The 21,114-nt window shown below is 42.9% G+C and overlaps 1 protein-coding gene across 4 annotated transcripts in view; it reads left to right on the top strand.

Annotated features, from left to right (window-relative positions):
- The window catches only part of LOC126237311 (disks large 1 tumor suppressor protein), a 963,837-nt gene that overhangs the window by 268,243 nt on the left and 674,480 nt on the right, over positions 1–21,114 (top strand). For all 4 annotated transcript variants that reach the window (XR_007545059.1, XM_049947277.1, XM_049947275.1 and 1 more), the window contains one exon: positions 9,064–9,099. Coding sequence is in view for 3 of the 4 variants with exons in the window: in XM_049947277.1 (XP_049803234.1) it covers positions 9,064–9,099 (36 nt within the window). In the remaining variant the exon portion in view is untranslated. The remainder of the gene's footprint in view (positions 1–9,063; positions 9,100–21,114) is intronic.

Genomic DNA, 21,114 nt, shown 5'->3' with positions numbered 1-21,114 from the left:
TGGTGCTCCGACTGCTTTGACACTTATCATTCGATTTCACAAAAACTATTTGGCCCAAAAATTTGATTTTTACACATCTTCTTGACTGATACCTTCCCCCCGTAAATGACTTAATTTTGTTTCGATGTTCAACGCAGTAATTGTGCAGCATTGAATGTAGTAAACCATTGTACGAAATATTGAAGAGTTTGCAGAGGTAAAAGTCCATAGCGTATACTTTCCGTATGGTCGATTTTAGTTGCCACAATGTGGAGAATGAAATGTGGACAAGATACATAATTTCATATAAAATTTACTGTATAACAATATATCAATTTAAGTACCAGATAGGTGTCGTATGTAATATTGAGAAATATTCCGCCTTTCGCGAGTGTAATAAAACTTTCATTTATACCAGTCATTTCGATTTTTTCTAAAAAGTTCTGATTAAAACAAAGTTGGCGTAGTACACTGAATTGTGGACGTAATAAAACATAGAAAAAACTAAAATATTTTGTCAGTGAGGTACAGTGGGCAAAAAAATTATGTTTGTCACAACGGACAGCAAATACTTGCCAAAACATACATCAGTCGACGAAAACATTGAATATGATGTTGCCAAAGCAGCGAAGCAAAGAATTGCGTCAGACAATCAAGTAGCTCGGCAACGTACGAGCCGAAAATCTGCTCTAAATAATACTTTTAATACTGTCATAAAAGAATATCAATATGGATACTTAAACAGCGACTGCGGAAGAGAAGATAAACAAACAAAACAGATAACATGAATATTGTATGTGCGCCTTTTCATTGTTTTTAATTGCTGTAAAAAGAAATATTGGAGGACTAAATTAGAAAAACCGAAAACTTATTATGATTATAATGAAGAGACAAAGCACTAGAAATTTAAAAAAATTACATTCAAACGAATAAAATTCATGAAGTAAGACACTTTGATATTGTTTTTAAATAAAGGAAATATAAAGCACTCATCAAGATTTGAACTCAGAGCCTTTCACTTAGCAGCCTAACACATTAACCATTACGCTAACGCAACTCGTCATTCAAGAGAGTTCCTGGAGGACTTTAACATATCACGAAAAATACCGACAAACACTGTTGGTATGACTATGAATTACTCACGTTTTGTCAAAGTACAATAGGAAAAACAATTACCACTGTTCTTTATTGCGAAAAAGTTCGTAAGAATGATACAACAAACACCTTTCCTTGCTATAGCCTGAATTAGGAGGCTTATTGCTAGTTTGGTTTAATTAATTAATAGAATGTGAAGCAATTGGTGTAAAGAATGCTTTTTCCAAACTTTCTATAAAAGAAAGTCTGCTATCAAGACATTGCTTTTGTTCAATTACTTTATTTATGACTGAACGTTTCTAAAACTGAAGACATTCGTCCGTGCTCTGCACTGCAGTCGAGCTCTGGCAACGTCGTTCTCTGTTCATTGGCTGACTGTGTTTTGTGACGTCAGATGCGCAGAACTAACCTAAACTCGGCCGCCGTCGTAAATGACGCGCACTGTAGTCTTCCATCCCTCCTTTCTTTGAGACTGGGCGTGTTCTTTCGTTTCAATTCATAAATTACCTTCGCCTGTGCTGTTTTGTACCATTGATGCATAAATCAAAATAATTGTTTTCTATTGTTTTTAAATAATACATCATCACGTTGTTTATTCTCATCGACAGACGGTTCAGAACGTACAAACCCAGAGAAAAAACGTGGGGCATTACTTATTGAACGATCCTCGTACTAGCTACGAACGAACGTAGAACGAAAAAAACGCAACCTTTATGCGGGTTTTCTCATTGTGCCAGCATACAACACTTAAATATATGTTATTAAAGTGGAAAAACACATGATGTGCTCACCGTCTTAAAGTGAAATGGGATGCGTATCAATGAACTTCAAGCCTAGTTTACACGATGACACTAGGCTGCAAGCAACTGTGCTGCTGGTCACTGCGCATGCGCGCCGCGCGTTTGCACAACTCATTGGTGAAACTAAACACTTTCGGCGTGTTCCAACTTTGGCGACACTAGTTGCATGAGTTTTGAGGTTATGTGTGTTCGTAGAGTGTAGATAAATTGAAATATGAAGTGGGGAGCGGAGAATAATGCTCACTTTTTAGATATCTATGCTTCTATGTTTTGCATAGGTGTTTGTGGGATTTCAGTGATGTTGATTACAAAAATAAGCAACATATTGCTGCCGCTGAGACCGTCATTTGCGATCGTAACATAGATGGTTTGAGAATATCTGAGCTGTAGGGCAGGCAAAATTTATTGAGTTAGGAGCAAATATACAACTGAATTAAGAAAAATACAAGCAAGCGTAATTCTAGCTGTGGCAATGCTCTCGTCTACAAGACTAAAATCCCATCATTCGAGCTGGCCAATTGTTTGTTAAGGAATATGGTTGACAGGAGGGAAGGCTATACAAATTCAAGAAACTGCGTTCTTCATTAGATATTCATCTGTTTAGTACTTCGCTGCTGTGCTCCCCATTCACATATGTTACAATTTTGAAATATTGCCACTGTACAGATCTATCTTCAAGAGAGTAGTTTGCAAACCATTCTCTTCTTAATGCGGCTTGCTTCGAATAATTACTGCTGTTAATGTTAATAATTATTACTTTTAATAATTATTGGTATTAATGAAAAATTTTCATGACCAACTAAAACCGCATCTTATAGCATGCCGAGTGTTCTCGATTGTAATGCAAGCAATGTGATATGTAATTTCAGTTCTGGCGACAATGCTTCATGCATTACAATATCTTTATTCCTTATCGCTAATTAACTTGACATTCTAAGACAATTAAAAGAACTTGTCGGATCTACCGTTATAAATTATTTCAGCAAGGTTATAAATTATTTCAGCAAGGATGCTGAGCAATCGGGCTGACGTCTTTTCTTCATCCAGTCACGAATCGAAACACGTTTCGTAATGTTTTATTATGCAGCGATACCACGCAACAAGCTTTAAGTCCATCACAACTCGTGCGACTTGCAGCTGCCAAACTTTCATTTCAGACACGACGAAACTGGAGTGTATACTGGTTTCGCCTTGTCTACAGTCAAATATGAAACCATTTGCGTGCAACTCATTCCACGCAACGAATGGCGCAACCCAATGTCGTCATGTAAACTAGGCTAAAGAGCACGAATATATCATCAAAGATACAAAAACTTGTACAAAAACAAATAGGGATGTGGTCCAAGACATTACTGTGTAAATATGCTTAGTATAAAAGTTTTACCAAAATTCGTGTAACCGAGACATAGGCCTAATTGTCTCGAAGGCAAGGGAAGCTTAGAAAATGCGGTGGACAGTATAACGGTCGCATAGTCGTAGATATTGCTATAATCGCACTATTTCACTCCCATTTACGGAGCTTGTTAACACTTGATGTTAGGTTGGCGCCATTAAAATGCATTGTGGTAATCGCTGCTGTGTCTCGATGCTAATGCTGGCTCTAAATCTGGTTGTCAAGGGGTAAAAAGATGAGGTCCCGTGTTTTTGATGTGCTTTTGATGATAAATAATGAGCGAAACCAACAAATATTTAAACTTCAAATACTCTGCTTTTATTACTCTGGTGGCCATCTTAATTCCACTGTCCACCAAAGACAATGACACAACGCAAAGTAGCACTTCTTTTACATGTTCTTTGCAATGTTTATCCACCTCGAACAATAACACAAATACACTTTACCAAAGTGACATTCAGACTCCGCTCCGACCCTTCTTGCTGCTTGTATTTATAACCTTGTCAAAGAACTACTAAAAAGAGATATAGTTTATAAGTCACATGTACATCTGTTATCGTAATTTGTGCAGAAAAGTTATTAATTTATATCGAGTGACATAATTAACAGGTTATTAAAATGACAGACAGATTTGTTGACTTCACAGAATAATTCTTTGTTACAAAAAGGCCGTTTTTTAGAAGTTTGTCGATTGACTTCTCTAATTTGCATAAATAAGTAAATAACATGAGTTATTAAGAATTACATTGGTTTTCTTCTAAAATAGGAGTGTTTACATGAATACTGAGTGAAAACGGTCCTAGTGAACAAATAGGTTTCACTGGGTGATTTTTATTTAAGGAGATCCAAAATACGTAAGTTGGCCACTATTTTTCGTACTTCATATTAATTATTTAAGATGAACTTAGTGTTTTTACATGATGACATTTGCTGTATCAGTGATCAAGTGATATTAACTTTTGTGTGGGTCAGTTATTCAGTATAATTTAATGGGTTGACTGTTTATCTCGGAGACATGTTATGCAATCATTGTTAACATACACAATAACTTTTCTATAATCATAAATACTCGTTAAACTGGTTGAATTTGGAGGGTATCGCATACTTCGGTAAAGTAAAGCCTTTAATAGGTTCCGTTACAACAGGGAATGTATAACTTTTTTTAAATTGCTTATTGCGTGCATTAGGATCAAATAGCCAGCTAAATACAGTAAAAATTATCGTATAATTAAATACTGGAGAATAATTCGGTCACAAAACTGTTATAATATATGTGAGCAACGAAATTCTGATTCTTGCGAGTCTTCCGCCAGCTCTACGAGTGATTGTGTTTAGAGACTATTGACCTTCCAATTTTAGTGGGCAGGTAGCTGCGGTCGCGAGCGCGGCACGTTATCCTGGTAGAGGGAGCATCGGACTCTTGGCGGAGCACCTTGTTCGCGGCACAGGCGAAGTTGGCCGCCCTGTAACGACCTCGCCGCCGACCAGACGTAAAGTCCAAAGCCCATTACCGCCATCAGCAGCGCCTTCGCTGCTCGCGAAGCAACAGCGCAGAAAATTGGCCCGGCGCCAGAAGTGCGAGGCATATTACTCATCGGGGCCGACGTTGAGTCCTCGCTGCGCGGTGCGCACACGTCTCGCAGACCGCGCCCATCACGTACTCGCCTCAGAGAATTTGCTGCTGCAGATCTCAGGGTCGCCGTGGCGAGGCAATGAACCGTGCACTCTCAGGCGAACTGCTACTAGTACCCCCCTCAGAACACGCATCAGAGTTACAGTTCAGGTCTTCGCGTATATGCCTCTTACTTTACTCAGGCACATTTACGCTACTGGCCATTAAAACTGCCACACCACGAAGATGGCGTGGGCGTGCTACAGACGCGACATTTAACCGACAGGAACAAGATGCTGTGATATGGAAATGATTTGCTTTTCAGAGCATTCGCACAAGGTTGGCGCCGGTGGCGACACCTACAACGTGCTGACATGAGGCAAGTTTCCAACCTATTTCTCATACACAAACAGCAGTTGACCGGCGTTGCCTGGTGAAACGTTGTTGTGAGGCCTCGTGTAAGGAGGAGAAATGCATACCATCACGTTTCCGACTTTGATAAAGGTCGGATTGTAGCCTATCGCGATTGCGGTTTATCGTATCGCGACATTGCTGCTCGCGTTGGTCGAGATCCAATGACTGTTAGTAGAATATGGAATCGGTGGGTCCAGGAGGGTAATACGGAACGCCGTGATGGATCCCAAGGGCCTCGTATCACTAGCAGACGAGATGACAGGCATCTTAATTGCATGGCTGCGAAGGATCGTGCAGCCACGTCTCGATCCCTGAGTCAACAGATGGGGACGTTTGCAAGACAACAACCATCTGCACGAACAGTTTGACGACGTTTGCAGCAGCATGGACTATCAGCTCGGAGACCATGGCTGCGGATGCCCTTGACGCTGCATCACAGACAGGAGCGCCTGCGATGGTGTACTCAACGACGAACCTGGGTGCACGAATGGCAAAGCGTCATTTTTTCGGATGAATCCAGGTTCTGTTTACAGCATCATGATGGTCGCATCCGTGTTTGGCGACATTGCGGTGAACGCACATTGGAAGCGTGTATTCGTCATCGCCATACTGGCGTATCACCCGGCTTGAAGGTATGGGGTGCCATTGGTTACACGTCTCGGTCACCTCTTGCTCGCATTGACAGCGGACGTTACATTTCAGATGTCTTACAACCCGTGGGTCTACCCTCCATTCGATTCCTGCGAAACCCTACATTTCATCAGGATAACGCACAACCGCACGTTGCAGGTCCTGTACGGGCCTTTCTGGATACAGAAAATGTTCGACTGCTGCCCTGGCCAGCACGTTCTCCAGATCTCTCACCAATTGAAAACGTCTGGTCAATGGTGGCCGAGCAACTGGCTCGTCACAATACGCCAGTCACTACTCTTGATGAATCGTGGTATCGTGTTGAAGGTACATGGGCAGCTGTACCTGTACATGCCATCCAAGCTCTGTTTGACTCAATGCCCAGACGTATCAAGGCCGTTATTACGGCCAGAGGTGGTTGTTCTGGGTACTGATATTTCAGGATCTATGCACCCAAATTGCGTGAAAACGTAATCACATGTCAGTTCTAGTATAATATATTTGTCCAATGAGTACCCGTTTATCAGCTGCATTTCTTCTTGGTGTAGCAATTTTAATGGTCAGTAGTGTAACAATTCTCCCGATACGAAATTAATCCTGATCTTCTGTTATTTTAATCACGATCGCTCCTCTCACAGACATACGCATCCTAATCGCATGGACTCTGGCGCTACTGTCTCACTCTTCCATGCTACAGTATCTCCAAGCGCCAGTGTGTCTCTTTTAAAACTGTGGGGCATCGCCGTCAGTGATGCCGGTGCGCTGTAGCAAAGAAGCGTAAGGGCAGATTTGATCCGCCAAGTACAGGATGATATCTATACACTTACATTTGAATTAGGATTTTCGCAAGCAACAATACTATATATTCAACGTCACATAGCCAATGTTTCAAACACGCGTAAAGTGCCGCACAGTACGACCACAGGTGTTTGACGAGTGGTCGTCCCGTCACATCCGCAGAACCATACGGATTGATCGGCTGCTGTTGTGTCACGTCGCCGCCGATTTGAATGTGGGGCGTCAAGAACCCATTTGTACCAGAACTGTACGCAAGCAAATGCATCGCATAGTCATCATCAGCGGACCACAGACTAGCGGCACAGTCTCTTGTTACCAGTACATATGCTATTCTGTCCCTGTTTATTAGGATACTATATGTGAAGTTCGAAGGACCTAACAAGATAAACCACTTTCATTTCTTAATTAACTGTTTCTCGATGACACTGTTTATCTTAATGTCCGCCGACCGACGTATGAAACAGTGATACAGTATATTATTTGACATACCTGTGTCGACACCTTCCGCTGAAGCTGCAGCGTTGTACTGTTCGTTGCCCCTTGCCTTGCGGCGTCTGTCTCGTGATTCTGTAAGGTGGTGTAACTTTTAATGTAGGAAAATCACTTTGGTTGGATAATAGGGGGTCTTCTACCGTACCTAGTACAGAATACTTTCTTGACTTAGTACAGAGTACTTTGTTGATATCGTAATTTTATTCGGCCTCGCGTCTAGTGGTGAAAGCTGGTCGGTATTGACGTAGAATCACAATTTACTCGGAATCGACATCGTTACAGCAGTAAAATAGCATACAGTATTCTTTGCCTGACTTTGCACGACATATATTTCAGATCGAACGGCCCAAAGGTAACAATTCAATCAATACTGTCAGATTGGCTCTGGAAGTCACTGCTCCTTTGGCTCAAAACTAACATAGTTATAACTTTGTACTGAGCTTCGCGCATCTTCGTAAACTCTCGTGGATGATCGGTTTCACAATACGATCCATATCCTTATTACTGAATGGTATTTACTATGGATTTATGTATTACTGTGGCGCCTTTTCGTGATTATTAATAATCACGAAAAGGCGCCACAGTAATACATAAATCCATAGTTGCAGCGTTGCACTGTTTCTTGCCTCTTGTCTTGCGGCGTCTGTCTCGTGATTCTGTAAAGTGATTTGTTGTAACTTTTAAACTATGTAGGAGAATCACTTTGGTTGGAGTTTTGGCTTTCTAATTTGTGAACGTTTTTAAAATGGTTATATTTGTGTCGTTAGGTGTTCAGAGGCTTAACCTAGTGTTCAGAGGCTCAGCCTAGTGTTCAGAGTCTGAGACTGCCGCTTACGTTACGCTTGTTTGTCTTAAATCTGTGGTGCGCCTTGTACACTGCACTGGACAGCTGTCCATGGCCGCTTCTTTGACGCTTTCTATCATTCCTGAGGCTGCAAATGCACGGAGACCACGGCATCAGTAGGGAGTGCCTATTGCAGTGGACTGCGTGCATTTGCAGCCTCGGAACTGATTGAAAACGCCAAGGGAGCGACCGTAAACAGCAGTCCACTGCAGTGGACATTGTGCACCCCAGTGGACATTACCACGCAGGTTACCTTTTCTCCCATCCACATCTGCCTACCGCTACACTGGCGACTATAGCTTGCCCTGCGCTCGAGCTCTAAATGACTCTTGCGCTAAGGCGACTTCATTCGGTGCAACAACGTTTAATAAAAATGATCGTATAGGAACGTAAAGTTTCTTATGAAGATGTCATACCTTTCCAAGAGTTTATGCCGTTACTGTGTATACCATCTCTCACTGTCTCTGTGTGCCACGTAAAATCATTATTGAATCGGCAAAAAATAATAATAAAGCGTTATACTGTTACTGTGCTCTAGAGTGAATTGTGCCCTACATAGCCATGCGCAGGAAGCGTCTCCTTGTCTGTCTATCTAGACATTAAGGTGATAGTAGTAGAAAGAAATAAAGATAAGGCAAAAATAGCATTACAGACACTCCAAACTTGATTCATTGTTCAGAATAGAAATAAATAAGGGAAAGAAAAATGAACAGATTATCATGAAAATTCACATTCAAGTAATTCAATATGTATCGGTCCATTCGTCTCATCAGGAAGGTGGACTATGATAAATATCTCTCTCTCTCTCTCTCTCTCTCTCTCTGTGTGTGTGTGTGTGTGTGTGTGTGTGTGTGTGTGTGTGTGTGTCTGTGTGTCGGAGCGCCCATTGCATACAGTGTGTGGCAGAAAGAGACAGCTGTGCCTGGTTTGCATATTCCATGTGTATGTGTGCTAGCCCGCTTGTGTGGCTCCCGCCTAACTGACAAGGTACCTGTTTGTGTTTCAGGCGCACACGCCGCTGTTGCCCGGAGATAGCAAACACGTGAGTATCCCACTGGCGCCGTGTGTGATCAGTCTGCATGTCCTGTCACTCACTGTCCACTGTGTGTGTTTTGGTAGGTGCGAGAGCCAGTTTTCTGTCCTTTGAATCCCACACTTTTCTCCGCGAGCGCGGTGTACGAGCGCGGTCCAATAAGTGCCCGTGTTAGAAATAAGGACGTAATTTCTTTCAAAAAACAGATTATGTGAAACTTCATGGCAGGTTAAAACTGCATGCCGGACAAGAACTCGAATCCGCATCCTCCGCCCTCCACGGTCACAGGTTCTACCGGCTGTGTTCTCCAGGAACGACTCACGCGCCGCTCTCACACATTTACAGCCGTCCGTACTTCTCTCATAAGTTCCAGTCTTTAGCATTCTTCTGTAGCACCACACTATAAACGCTTCTATTCTGTTTTTGTTTGCACTGCCTGTAGTTCACAATTCACTCCATACACTGTCTGATCAGAAAGAGCCAGACATCCTCAGGTAATGCAAAATTTACCACTGGATATCTAGAGGGGCTGCCTTCCAGTATAAAAGAAGGTTATGAACGAATTTTGCAGGACTTTGGCAATTTGTGGTAAAGTCTTATGGGACCTAACTGCTGACGTCATCGATCCCTAAGCTTACACACTATTTAATAAAACTTAAACTAACTTACTCTAAGGACGACACATACACAAAACCCCATGCCCGAGGGAGGACTCGAACCTCCCACGGGAGGGGGGGGGGGGGGGGACGGGGACGCAGACCGCGCTGCTACCCCGCACGGCTTTTCACAGGACTGAGTGGTGTTTGCAGTAGAGGAATATATGGAGATGATGATTGTATCAGGGTGAGAATGCATCCTGTCATAAACCAGCATTTCTGAGGGAATCGTTTGTGGATAGTAACGTTCGTAAAATGGACTGGTCTGCCCAGATCCCACCTCAACCCAGTAGAACACGTTCGGTATGAGTTATAAAGTGTATTTCGTTCAAGACCCCAACGCCCAACGTCATTACTTTTTATGTTTACGGCTCTTGAGAAAGAATGGGCTGCTACTTCTCCACAGACATTCAGACACCTCATTGAAAGTATCCCCAGCAGACCTTAAGCTGTCATAGTGGCGAAGTATGGACACACACCATGGTAATGTCCATTAATAGATGTCCAGATACTTTTGATCGAATAATGTACCGGGTGATCAAAAAGTCAGTATAATTTGAAAACTGAATAAATCACGGGATAATGTAGAAAGAGAGGTACAAATTGAGACACATGCTTGGAATGACATGGGGTTTTATTAGAACCAAAAAAAGACAAAAGTTCAAAAAATGTCCTACAGATGGCGCTTCATCTGATCAGAATAGCAATAATTAGCATAACAAAGTAAGACAAAGCAAAGATGATGATCTGTACAGGAAATGCTCAATATGTCCACCATCATTCCTCAACAATAGCTGTAGTCGAGGAATAATGTTGTGAGCAGCACTGTAAAGCATGTCCGGAGTTACGGTGAGGCATTGGCGTCGGATGTTGTCTTTCAGCATCCCTAGAGATGTCGGTCGATCACGATACACTTGCGACTTCAGGTAACCCCAAAGCCAATAATCGCACGGACTGAGGTCTGGGGACCTGGGAGGCCAAGCATGACGAGAGTGGCGGCTGAGCACACGATCATCACCGAACGACGCGCGGAAGAGATCTTTCACGCGCCATCTGTCGGACATTTTGTGAACTTTTTTTTTTTTTTTTGTTCTAATAAAACCCCACGTCATTCCAAGCTTCTGTGTCAATTTTTACCCCTCTATCTACATTATTCAGTGGTTTATTAAGTTTTCAAATTTATACTGACTTTTTGATCACCCTGTATAATGCTGCACTCTAGACAAGTACTTAAAAGAAACTTCCTAACCAATTAATATTAGATTTATCTTCTTCAGGAAAGCTTTTCTTATTAATACCAGTCTGCACTGTACATTCTCTCTACTTCGGTCATCATCACAATCCAAATAGGAAAACTGCTAGTTCTACAGTAATATCAGAAATTGAGTCCGCCTTGATGATGCAAAACACCTTGTTATTCGTTTATTTCTTTATTATCCCAAACTAGTTTCGGCGACAAATATCACTATCATCAGTGGGGTTTTTTAAATCTAACACATGCAGAAAGTAGCATGGTTATACAAACGCAGTAAAAACATTATTACATTTTTACTATTCATCTTTGCCGGCCAGTGTGGCCGAGCGGTTCTAGGCACTTCAGTCTGGAACCGCGCGACCGCTACGGTCGCAGGTTCGAATCCTGCCTCGGGCATGGATGTGTGTGATGTCGTTAGGTTAGTTAGGTTTAAGTAGTGCTAAGTTGTAGGGGACTGATGACCTCAGATGTTAAGTCCCATAGTGCTCAGAGCCATTACTATTCATCTTTGGAATATAGTTTTCTATGGATACTTTCATACTACCTTATTTATTGTATGTTACAGCATGTTTTAAGCAATTATTGGCGCTGTTTGCGACATGTTTTCTGTGCTCCTTTTTTCTGTTGCCGTTTTTTACTTAGCATACATCATGTTGATGATGGTGATATTTGTCGCCGAAACTAGTTTGGGATAATAAAGAAATAAACGAATAACAAGGTGTTTTGCATCAAGCGGGTTCAATTTCTGATGTTGCTGTTTTCCTATGCACACACGGACTAAAATGAAAGAGTTCCAAGATAAAATCATTGCTACTAGTTCTAGTTTATCATTTACTAATCTAAGTCCTCAGTGTTACTTAACGTACAGGGGTTGGACAATAGTATGGCAACACCGCGAGGCATGCATGCCTGAACATAAGTACAGATGCTAGCCAAACCTGCAGGTTGCACTGTTGTATTTGACCACGAACGGCGCCAGTGCAATATCCACAACACGTTACAATTGTCAGTCGTGGCGAGAATGGTGTTCTGTGTAGTTGTCGGAGCTGAGTTCGACCGTGAGCAAATTGTTGGCGTTCTTATGATGGGTGCTTCCGTAACCAAAGTAGTCGATGTGTCCGATGTTTCAAGAGGCTGTGGAAGATTTATACCGTGTATAGCGAAAGTGGAAAGACATCATCCGCTACGTCACAAATCGGACTAAAGCGTGTGTTGAGTGATCGTTACGGTCATTGAAGAGCATTGTGACGGTAAATAAGAGGATGACAGCTGCAAAAGTCACTGCAGAACTGAACGTGCCACTCGGAAACCCTGTCAGCACCAAAACAACACGAAATGAGCTCCAGAAGCAGGGAATTGCAGCGCGAACTGGAACACCAAAACCATACATCAGTGATGCAAATGCCCGTAACAGGACAATATGGTGCCGAAACCATAAAACATGGACTGTGGAGCGATGGAGCCGGCCTCTGTGGCCGAGCGGTTCTAGGCGCTTCAGTCCGGGACCGCGCTGCTGCTACGGTCGCAGGTTCGAATCCTGCCTCGGGAACGGATGTGTGTGATGTCCTTAGGTTGAGGGAGGAGGATGAGGAGATTAGTGTTTAACGTCCCGTCGACAACGAGGTCAGTAGAGACGGAACGCAAGCTCGGGTTAGGGAAGGATGGGGAAGGAAATCGGCCGTGCCCTTTCAAAGGAACTATCCCGGCATTTGCCTGAAAGGATTTAGGGAAATCACGGAAAACCTAAATCAGGATGGCCGGAGACGAGATTGAACCGTCGTCCTCCAGAATGCGAGTCCAGTGTGCTAACCACTGCGCCACCCCGCTCGGTCCTTAGGTTGAGTTAGGTTTAAGTAGTTCTAAGTCTAGGGGACTGATGACCTCAGATGTTAAGTCCCATACTGCTTGGAGCCATTTGAATTTGGAGCGATGGAAGAAAGGATCTGGTCGGATGAGTCTTATCTCACGTTGTTTCCAGCTTCTGGCCGAATTTACGTCCTAAGAGTGAAACACGGCAGAGATCTGGTGATGATTTGGTCAGCCATGTCGTGGTACTCCATCGCCTCCACGGTCAGTCTGCAAGGGAGCATTTCTGCCAATTATTATGTAACCATTTTACGTAGTCAGGCCTGTCCCATGGTAGAATGTTTGTTCCTCATTGATGACGCTCTGTTAGCAGACGACAGGGCCCCCAGTATACACAGTTAGCATCGCCCAGAACTGGAACTGGTTTGTGATCACGAGGATGAATTGTCGCGTCTTCTCTGGCTTCCAGACTCTCCAGATCTCAATATTATTGACCCTTTGAGCTTTACTTTGGAGGAAATGAATTGTGATCAGTAGTCACCTCAATCACTGTTACCTGGACTTCGGGCTATTTTGGAGGAAGAGTGGTATATGATTTCCTTGAAAACCATACAGGACCTGTATTTTTTCCGAGACGACTGGAAGCTGTTTCGAATGCCAACAGGTTTCCTACATCTTAGATAACGTGTCGTGTTTTTGCTGTTTGCTTATTTTTGTCAGCTTTGTTGGTTTTCCTTATTACTATCTCTGTTCAAGACACCATTCAGTTCCTTTAGATTTATTTGGTATATTTAAACTTCCGAAAACTGAATAGTTTTCCCTTGTATCAGAAAAATTCCGTACTTTGTAACGTGGGACACTTTTTTTTTTGCTCCGCAAATTCCCTTAACCCTGACATTTTAAACATCTGACACCATCACCACACAGAAATGCAGTTTACAACAGCTTACAGAATGGTGGAGAGCGGTCCGTCAGGCAGTAATAAAAGAACACAACTAAAAAAATAACGACACATCGGTTGTGTTGTAGCCGTCAATGTTTGTTTAAATGCTTTTAAAAATATTTTATTGTCCGGCGCAATCACACACAATTTCAACAAGAAATTCCAGGTCAGCGGGCGCCTTCCGATGTTCTTGTTCTTCTTCGGCTTCTCCTTCTATAGTGAGGTTGGTTTGCAACAGTAAGCCATTCCACTCTTCTATCTGCTTTCCTGCTCATTTACAGACACATAATACACACTATATCACTGCTGCATCTATGACATCATTAATCGTCCCGGCGATTCCTTGTCTCAGTAGCGCGTACTATTGCACATAATGTTACCAAATACCTTTTCCAGGTCAACAAAGCCAACTTAAGGTGGTTCAAAATGGTTCAAATGGCTCTGATTACTATGGGACTTAACAGCTGAGGTCACCAGTCCGCTAGAACTTAGAACTACTTAAACCTAACTAACCTAAGGACATCACACACATCCGTGCTCGAGGCAGGATTCGAACCTGCGACCGTAGCGGTCGCGCGGTTCTAGACTGAAGCGCCTAGAACCGCTCGACCACTTCGGCCGGCTAAGGTGGTTATACTGTATTTCTGTAATTGCTTTTTGATAAGAAGCATCAGTGCTAACCCCTTCTAATCCAAACTGATCTTCTCTCAGCACATCCTCCACCTCATTTTCAACTTTTCTCATTATTTCCCCTAATGATAGTCTCTGACACTTGTGATACCAGAATAAGGTTCAGCACTGTTCACACTTTGTAGCTGCCGCCTTCGTCGGTATCGGAACCATGGTGCATTTGTGGAAGTGGGTTGACATCTACCCTAACCGGCTTCAACTCCAGATAAGCAAGAGAAGTAGGAAGATGATAAGGAGGAGGAATCTATTCACTAGTGAACACTTTGGGAAAATCGCATAGACAATATAGGTTCCTCAAAGTGTTTACGAGTAATCTTCTGCCTCGTTCTTAGGAAGTGAAGTCATCAAGACAAGGTCGAAACTGTAATTTCGTTGTAATTGTGACATGGGGCCGAAAAATAAACCATTTTAAAAAGAACTCGACTACATTCGACACGACGTGAGACGATCCGTGATAGTTATTAGCGCTGTTGCAAGCTGGGCCGTCTACAGAGCTGTGAAAACACAAAGGCGTTGTCATAGAGACGCTTGCGAAACGCGTTACATTACTGGTTGAGGTAGGTGCCTGAAGGTGCCACGTCTAGTCCCATTAACTGTCAGGGATCTTCTTACACGTGCTTGACGATATGTTGTGAACAGTTGCAAGATACCAGCGGAGGAGTGAGAGTACGGTGTCGCATAACGAGTAAAAATGGTTCAAATGGCTCTGAGCACTATGGGACTTATCTTCTGAGGTCATCAGTCCCCTAGAACTTAGAACTACTTAAACCTAACTAACCTAAGGACATCACACACATTCATGTCCGAGGCAGGATTGGAACCTGCGATCGTAGCGGTCGCGCGGTTCCAGACTGTAGCATAACGAGTAGCAGGTGTGTCATATGCGTGCGCGCACACACACACACACACACACACACACACACACACACACACACACACACACACACACACACACACCAAGTGAGGGTGGGGAGTACAGTAGAAACGAGATGCAGTGATGTGGGAGAATACGGAAAGGGGTGTTAGTGTAATCCCAAAGGAAAAAACAAGAGTGTCGTCCAAATATTTGTCGGCAATAATTCAGAGGATATAGCCCTAAATTACGCGGGATTTATGCAGCGGCCGCTTTTAGAAGGTGCGCAGTGCTCCCCCCCCCTCCCCCCCCTCTCTCCGAGCTGGGCGCTGGCGCGCATGCACACCAGCCTCTTGGCCTTCTCTGACCCGTACGGTCGCTGTGCGCCGTTTTAACACGGACGTTTGCGTCTGCCTGCTACTGCTCGCTGCTAGTTTAAACGGACGCCGTGTCGCTGCATATTAACGTCGCTCTCTCCTATCTAGAGGATCCAACAAAACCGCGCCGCTGCTGCCAGCGTGAACCGTGCCGTGGCGCCTGCAACAGTTGGTTGGTCGCTTCGCGTCCGCTTCATTAATATGCTGTTGCGCTCGCTAGGCGGGGGATTGTTTTCTTTCTACGGAGAGCATTTTCGACGGAGGAAAGCAGCTATAAACACAGAGGGTAAATACAGGGGGGTCGGGTGGTTTCTTGTGCGTTCATATACGAGGTATAGCCAGAAGGTTTTAATTATCACTTCGTAAAAAATCTTGCTGCGAGCGTGAAACTTACTGATGGTGATAGTGCTTTTCTACATATTCACACGTCAGTGCGAGACATTTCTTCCAACGATGGATGACTTGCTTGCAGAAGTCTGCGTTTTGGTTATCTAGGAAATACTCCACCGCGAAAAGAAACGTCGTCATTCTGGAAATGCCTGCCACGCAATGGATTGTTGAACCGAGGAAAGAGAAAGACGAATGTAGGGGATACCACAGAAAAGAATGTTGGGGGCCCTTCCTGTTCATGTTCATATGGCTCTGAGCACTATGGGACTTAACTTCTGAGGTAATCAGTTCCTAGAACTTAGAACTAGTTAAACCTAACTAACCTAAGGACATCACACACATCCATACCCGAGACAGGATTCGAACCTGCGACCGTAGCGGTCGCGCGGTTCCAGACTGAAGCGGCTAGAACCGCTCGGCCACACCGGCCGGTCCCTGTTCATGTTGTATTTCCGTGACGCACAATATTCATAGTAACTTCATTACCTTTCGCAGATGACGGAGTTATCTATACTGAAGTAATGTCTGAAGAAAGCTACACACTTATTCAGTCAGATCTTGGTATGTTTTCAGAGTGGTGCAGAGATTCCAAAATTGGTTTAAATTCGCAGGAGTGTAAAATTGTACACTTCACAAAACGAAGAAACTTAATATTCTGTGACTAACCACAGTCTGAATCGGTCAACTCATACAAATGCCTGAGTGTAAAATTTTGCAGGGATATGTAGCAGAACGCAGCATTTAAGATTTATTACTTAGAAGTACAAAATTTTTGTATACAATTTATGAATTAATGAAGTCATTAGATTAAAATAAACAGAATTGATATCATGGATATATTCAACCCGTTTTGTTAACATCGCTATGAGCATCTGTATTGTATGAAAAGAAGCAGCTGATAGCAATGTCTATGCAAAAATCAATATTCTGATCTAGAAATTAACATATAACGAAACGTGGACGATAAGCACAGAAGACAAGAAGGGAATAGAAACATTTATAAAGTGGTGCTGTAAAATAATGTTGAAGATTAAATGGGCAGATCGAATAAATGGATCGAAGTGGAGAAAAGGGGAATTTATGGCACAACATAAGTAAAGAAGGAGTCCGATTCCTATAACACTTCCTGAGGCATAATAATCGATTTATGACGAAAGAAATATCCGACATTTAGCTGCAATGTGATATTGAGCGACTTTTTTGCATTGTTAGTATGTGAGGAATCGCGTTGCAAAGTCAGAGTGCGCAAATTTTTCTTCACCCTGTATATAATAGAAGGATGGTGTCTGTTCTTTGAGACACGCCAAATAATGTTATTGGTTAATTGGTTTGCATCTACATTTCACAACAATGAAACAACTTACGAGCAGTTGTCTTAAAATATCACATTCAATCCTGAGCGAACTACACTTCCCCGCTAAAACGATCTTGGTTGCCATTTCACGTTGGTATGTCTCGAATTAGTAAGATATCCGTTAGAAACTGTGGTTCTTAAGATATCTTGTAACTTTAATGTAAAGTTATCTGAAAATGGTTTTTCTTAGTTTCAAGAGCCCAAGAATCTGCGGGTCTGGCAACAGGAAGTAAAACAACGCGTGGTCGTGGCTTTCCGCGAAATGAACTCATTTCAAACTGTCAAAATGCCGGTAACCATTCTTTTGAAAGTAGTAGCAGTATTACCAACTGAACTGCGACGCGTTTTACCTGGCGTCACTGGGAATTTGACGCAAAGTAATGCGGTGTTTGAGAGGTAACTTCAGATTTAATTCACAAGTCGGCCGCTGAAAAATGCAGCCTTACAAGATAATTATACTTACGTCTTTTAGAATTACAGCAGGGCCCCGCACCACGGTAGTAAAACAAAAATCTTTTCTAATTTAAAAATTTTGCGAGCTGTTGTCTAGGCAGCATCCCAGATAAACTGCGCGTAAATACGGTCCTGCACACACTAGTATCAAACCTGTTGTAGTGAGCAAGTGATTAGACAAGGAACACAGTTTGCAACCGCGGACATGAGGACCTAGAAAATAAGCCCACTCTGCCAGAAAAAGTTCATTCCAATTTAACAAAATATTTTTACTTGAGATCGTAAAGTTGCGTTATTAAGTGTGCGATTCAGTAATAGCAGATAGTGAGGTCTGAAAGTAGTGAATAGATCTCTAATGACACTCGGGTCTACTAGCAACGGAATAAGTTTCGTCCCTAAAGCTGTGTGAGGTTAGAAACTTACTGGCAGATTACAACTGTGTGTCGGTCCGGGACTCGAACCTGGAATCTTTGCCTTTCGCAGGAAATTGCTCTATCCACTTAGTTACGTGAGCACGACTAAAGGACACGACCAAATAAGCTACAATTCCAGCACGACTTAAAGGACACTGGACACTATGTGAGGTTACTTCTACACACAGGATAGACTAAATCTCTCTAGTAGTTTACTAAAATATCACTACATGTATTGTTGTATATAAATTTTAGCACTGTTTTCGTCATAATCAAGAGGTATTTTGTTCCTTGCTGCTGTTGTCCTTATCTCCAAGACTGCTCTGCTGCGGCTCTCCACGCTGTTGTGCAAGCCTCTTCATCTCTAAATATTTACTGCAGCCTACATTCATTTGACACTGTATACTGTATTCGAGACTAGATCTCCCTCTGCTATAATAATGCTTAATTCCCAGTTTCCCTCTGTTAAAAAACTTACAATTCGTTTCGGCCGAAAATGAATTAGAAGCTGGACACTCTTTTAGTAAAGCTGAACCGTAAAACTTTTTCTCCCCAATTTGAAGTAACAATTCTTCTTTAGTTATTTTTGGGTCAGCAGTCTTGTGATTGGTTTAATGCGGGACGCCACGACTTCCTGTCATGCGTCAGCTTCTAGTATACAGTGTTGTACTCCAAACGTAAATTCTTAGAAATTTCTTTTTCTAATTAAAGCTGATGTTTATTACTAGTGTTCTTCTTATGACCAGGAATGCCCACTTTGCCTGTGCTAATCAGCTTCTTATGTCGTCCTTGCTTCGTCAGTCATGTGTTACTGTACTTAAAACGTAACAGAATTCATTCACTTCCTCTACTTCGAGCTACTATTCTTCGCAACTTTTGCCCTTCTACACTTTACTCTCAATCCGTAGTCTGTACTTATTGGCTTCATTCAATAGGACTTTCACTGAAGATAGCAGTGTCATCAGCGAACCTGTCATTGATATTTTCATCTCACCCTTTAACCTTTCTTTTATTTCCGTCATTGCTTCTTCGAAGAGTGGATTTAACACTAGGAACGACGACAACGCCCTTGATTTGTATCCTTTCTGACATGAGCACTTTATTTAGGACCTTAAGTTCATATTATTCCTTCTTGCTTCTTATTCATATTGTATATTGTCTATCCCAATAGCCCACGTATTTTTCTCAGAATTTCGAACATCTCGCACCATTTTCCCTGTCTCACGCTTTTTCACGGTCGATAAATTCTACGAAAGTGTGTCGACTTCTGTTAAACTTGCTGCTATCAGCAAGCGCAGTGACAGAACTACCGCTGGCCGGGGTGGCCGAGCGGTTCTAGGCGCTACAGTCTGGAACCGCGCGACCGCTACGCTCGCAGGTTCGAATCGTACCTCAAGCATGGGTGTGTGTGATGTCCTTAGGTTAGTTAGGTTTAATTAGTTCTAAGTTCTAGGGCACTGATGACCTCAGAAGTTAAGTCCCATAGTGCTCAGAGCCATTTGAACCATTTGACAGAACTACCTCCCTGGTGCCTTTACCTTTCATGAAGCCAAACTGGTCTCTTCCTTAAGCTTTCGCTTAAACTTGCATAAAGTATACAAGCCTTGTGCTCCCTCAACAGTGCTTACTCCCCCATCCTCTGCCCCGCTTTTCCATCCAGTACATCATTTAAAACTTCTTTATGGGTGAGGACGTATCCTATCAACATTGCCATTCTTTCCGTAAAGCTGAGCCACAAAGCTGTTTTCAACCCACTGTGAAGCAATACTAATTCATTAGTCATACAATCTGCTTGCTTTCAAAAGGTTCAATTCCCTTCTATTCTCTTCGTTCCATATACGTTCGTATTCGTTCTATGTGAATATCGACTATGTGCGATTATGTTTAACTCTATCTCTCTCTCTGGAAGTACTATCGGCGCTGCCTCATCGACAGACCGAACAGCACAGTTTGCAATTTCTAGTTGCTTTTTACGAACTGAACGCAAGAGTGATTTTTCAGCTGCTACTTCCAGATGCCATTCTGTGAACGCCTGTCGTTCTGTACGTTCACAGCTGTTCGTCTCTTTCCTCCACAATTGACGCAGAGGAAGTGGAAAGAGGCGCAAGGGGAATTGCATCACGCCTTGGCTCCGCCAAGCTGTCCGACGTCTCTCGCTCGTCTCCCTAATGCCGCACTCGGCGCTAGTTGGCGTCAGAGGGGCTTACAATGTCTTTTCTTCCCTTCCCCGCCCGTCATCTTTTCTAGAGTTAGCATATTTCGGTTGCGCGCTTTAAAATCTGAGGCGGCGTTCTGCAGCCCGCAAGTGGCAGACGGTTGCCCCTGCCGTCAGCCGCTCCGCACAGCACGCCCGCTGCGAGGGGTTGCCTGCGGACTCGGTGCAGGGCCTCTGAGCGCTGTCAGTGCTCTGTGCTCGCACGCTTCCGAATGGTAAAAAGCGGCTAAAGTGGGGTTGCTCTCGCTATGCACATTATAATTACCAAGACTACAAGTTTAACTCGCTGCTGAGGTATAATTTAAAATACACATTTATCGAGATGGATCGCGAACTACATCGACAAAGTTTCAAAACTTATCCGTGGAAGTTTTCTGAGTAATTTGGTATAAGAAACCCATTGTCCGCCTTGGCTTGTTACCGAGAGTTACACAGCACAATTATCTTGTTACAAGTTTTGAGATGTGACACTACATAAATCATGATCATTTTAATTGCAATCAACGTCTTTTACAGAGATTTTAATGGTTTGAACATCTTTTATAACCTGACATTTACTCGTATAATAAATTTCGTATGTTGCTTAGATGTGACGCCTTTTTGTAAATATTAATGTGAT

This window comes from Schistocerca nitens, chromosome 2 (assembly GCF_023898315.1).
Source record: "Schistocerca nitens isolate TAMUIC-IGC-003100 chromosome 2, iqSchNite1.1, whole genome shotgun sequence".
Lineage (NCBI taxonomy): Eukaryota > Metazoa > Arthropoda > Insecta > Orthoptera > Acrididae > Schistocerca > Schistocerca nitens.
The sequence above is the reverse complement of the archived record's forward strand: the minus strand, read 5'-3'. Positions and strand labels throughout refer to the sequence as shown.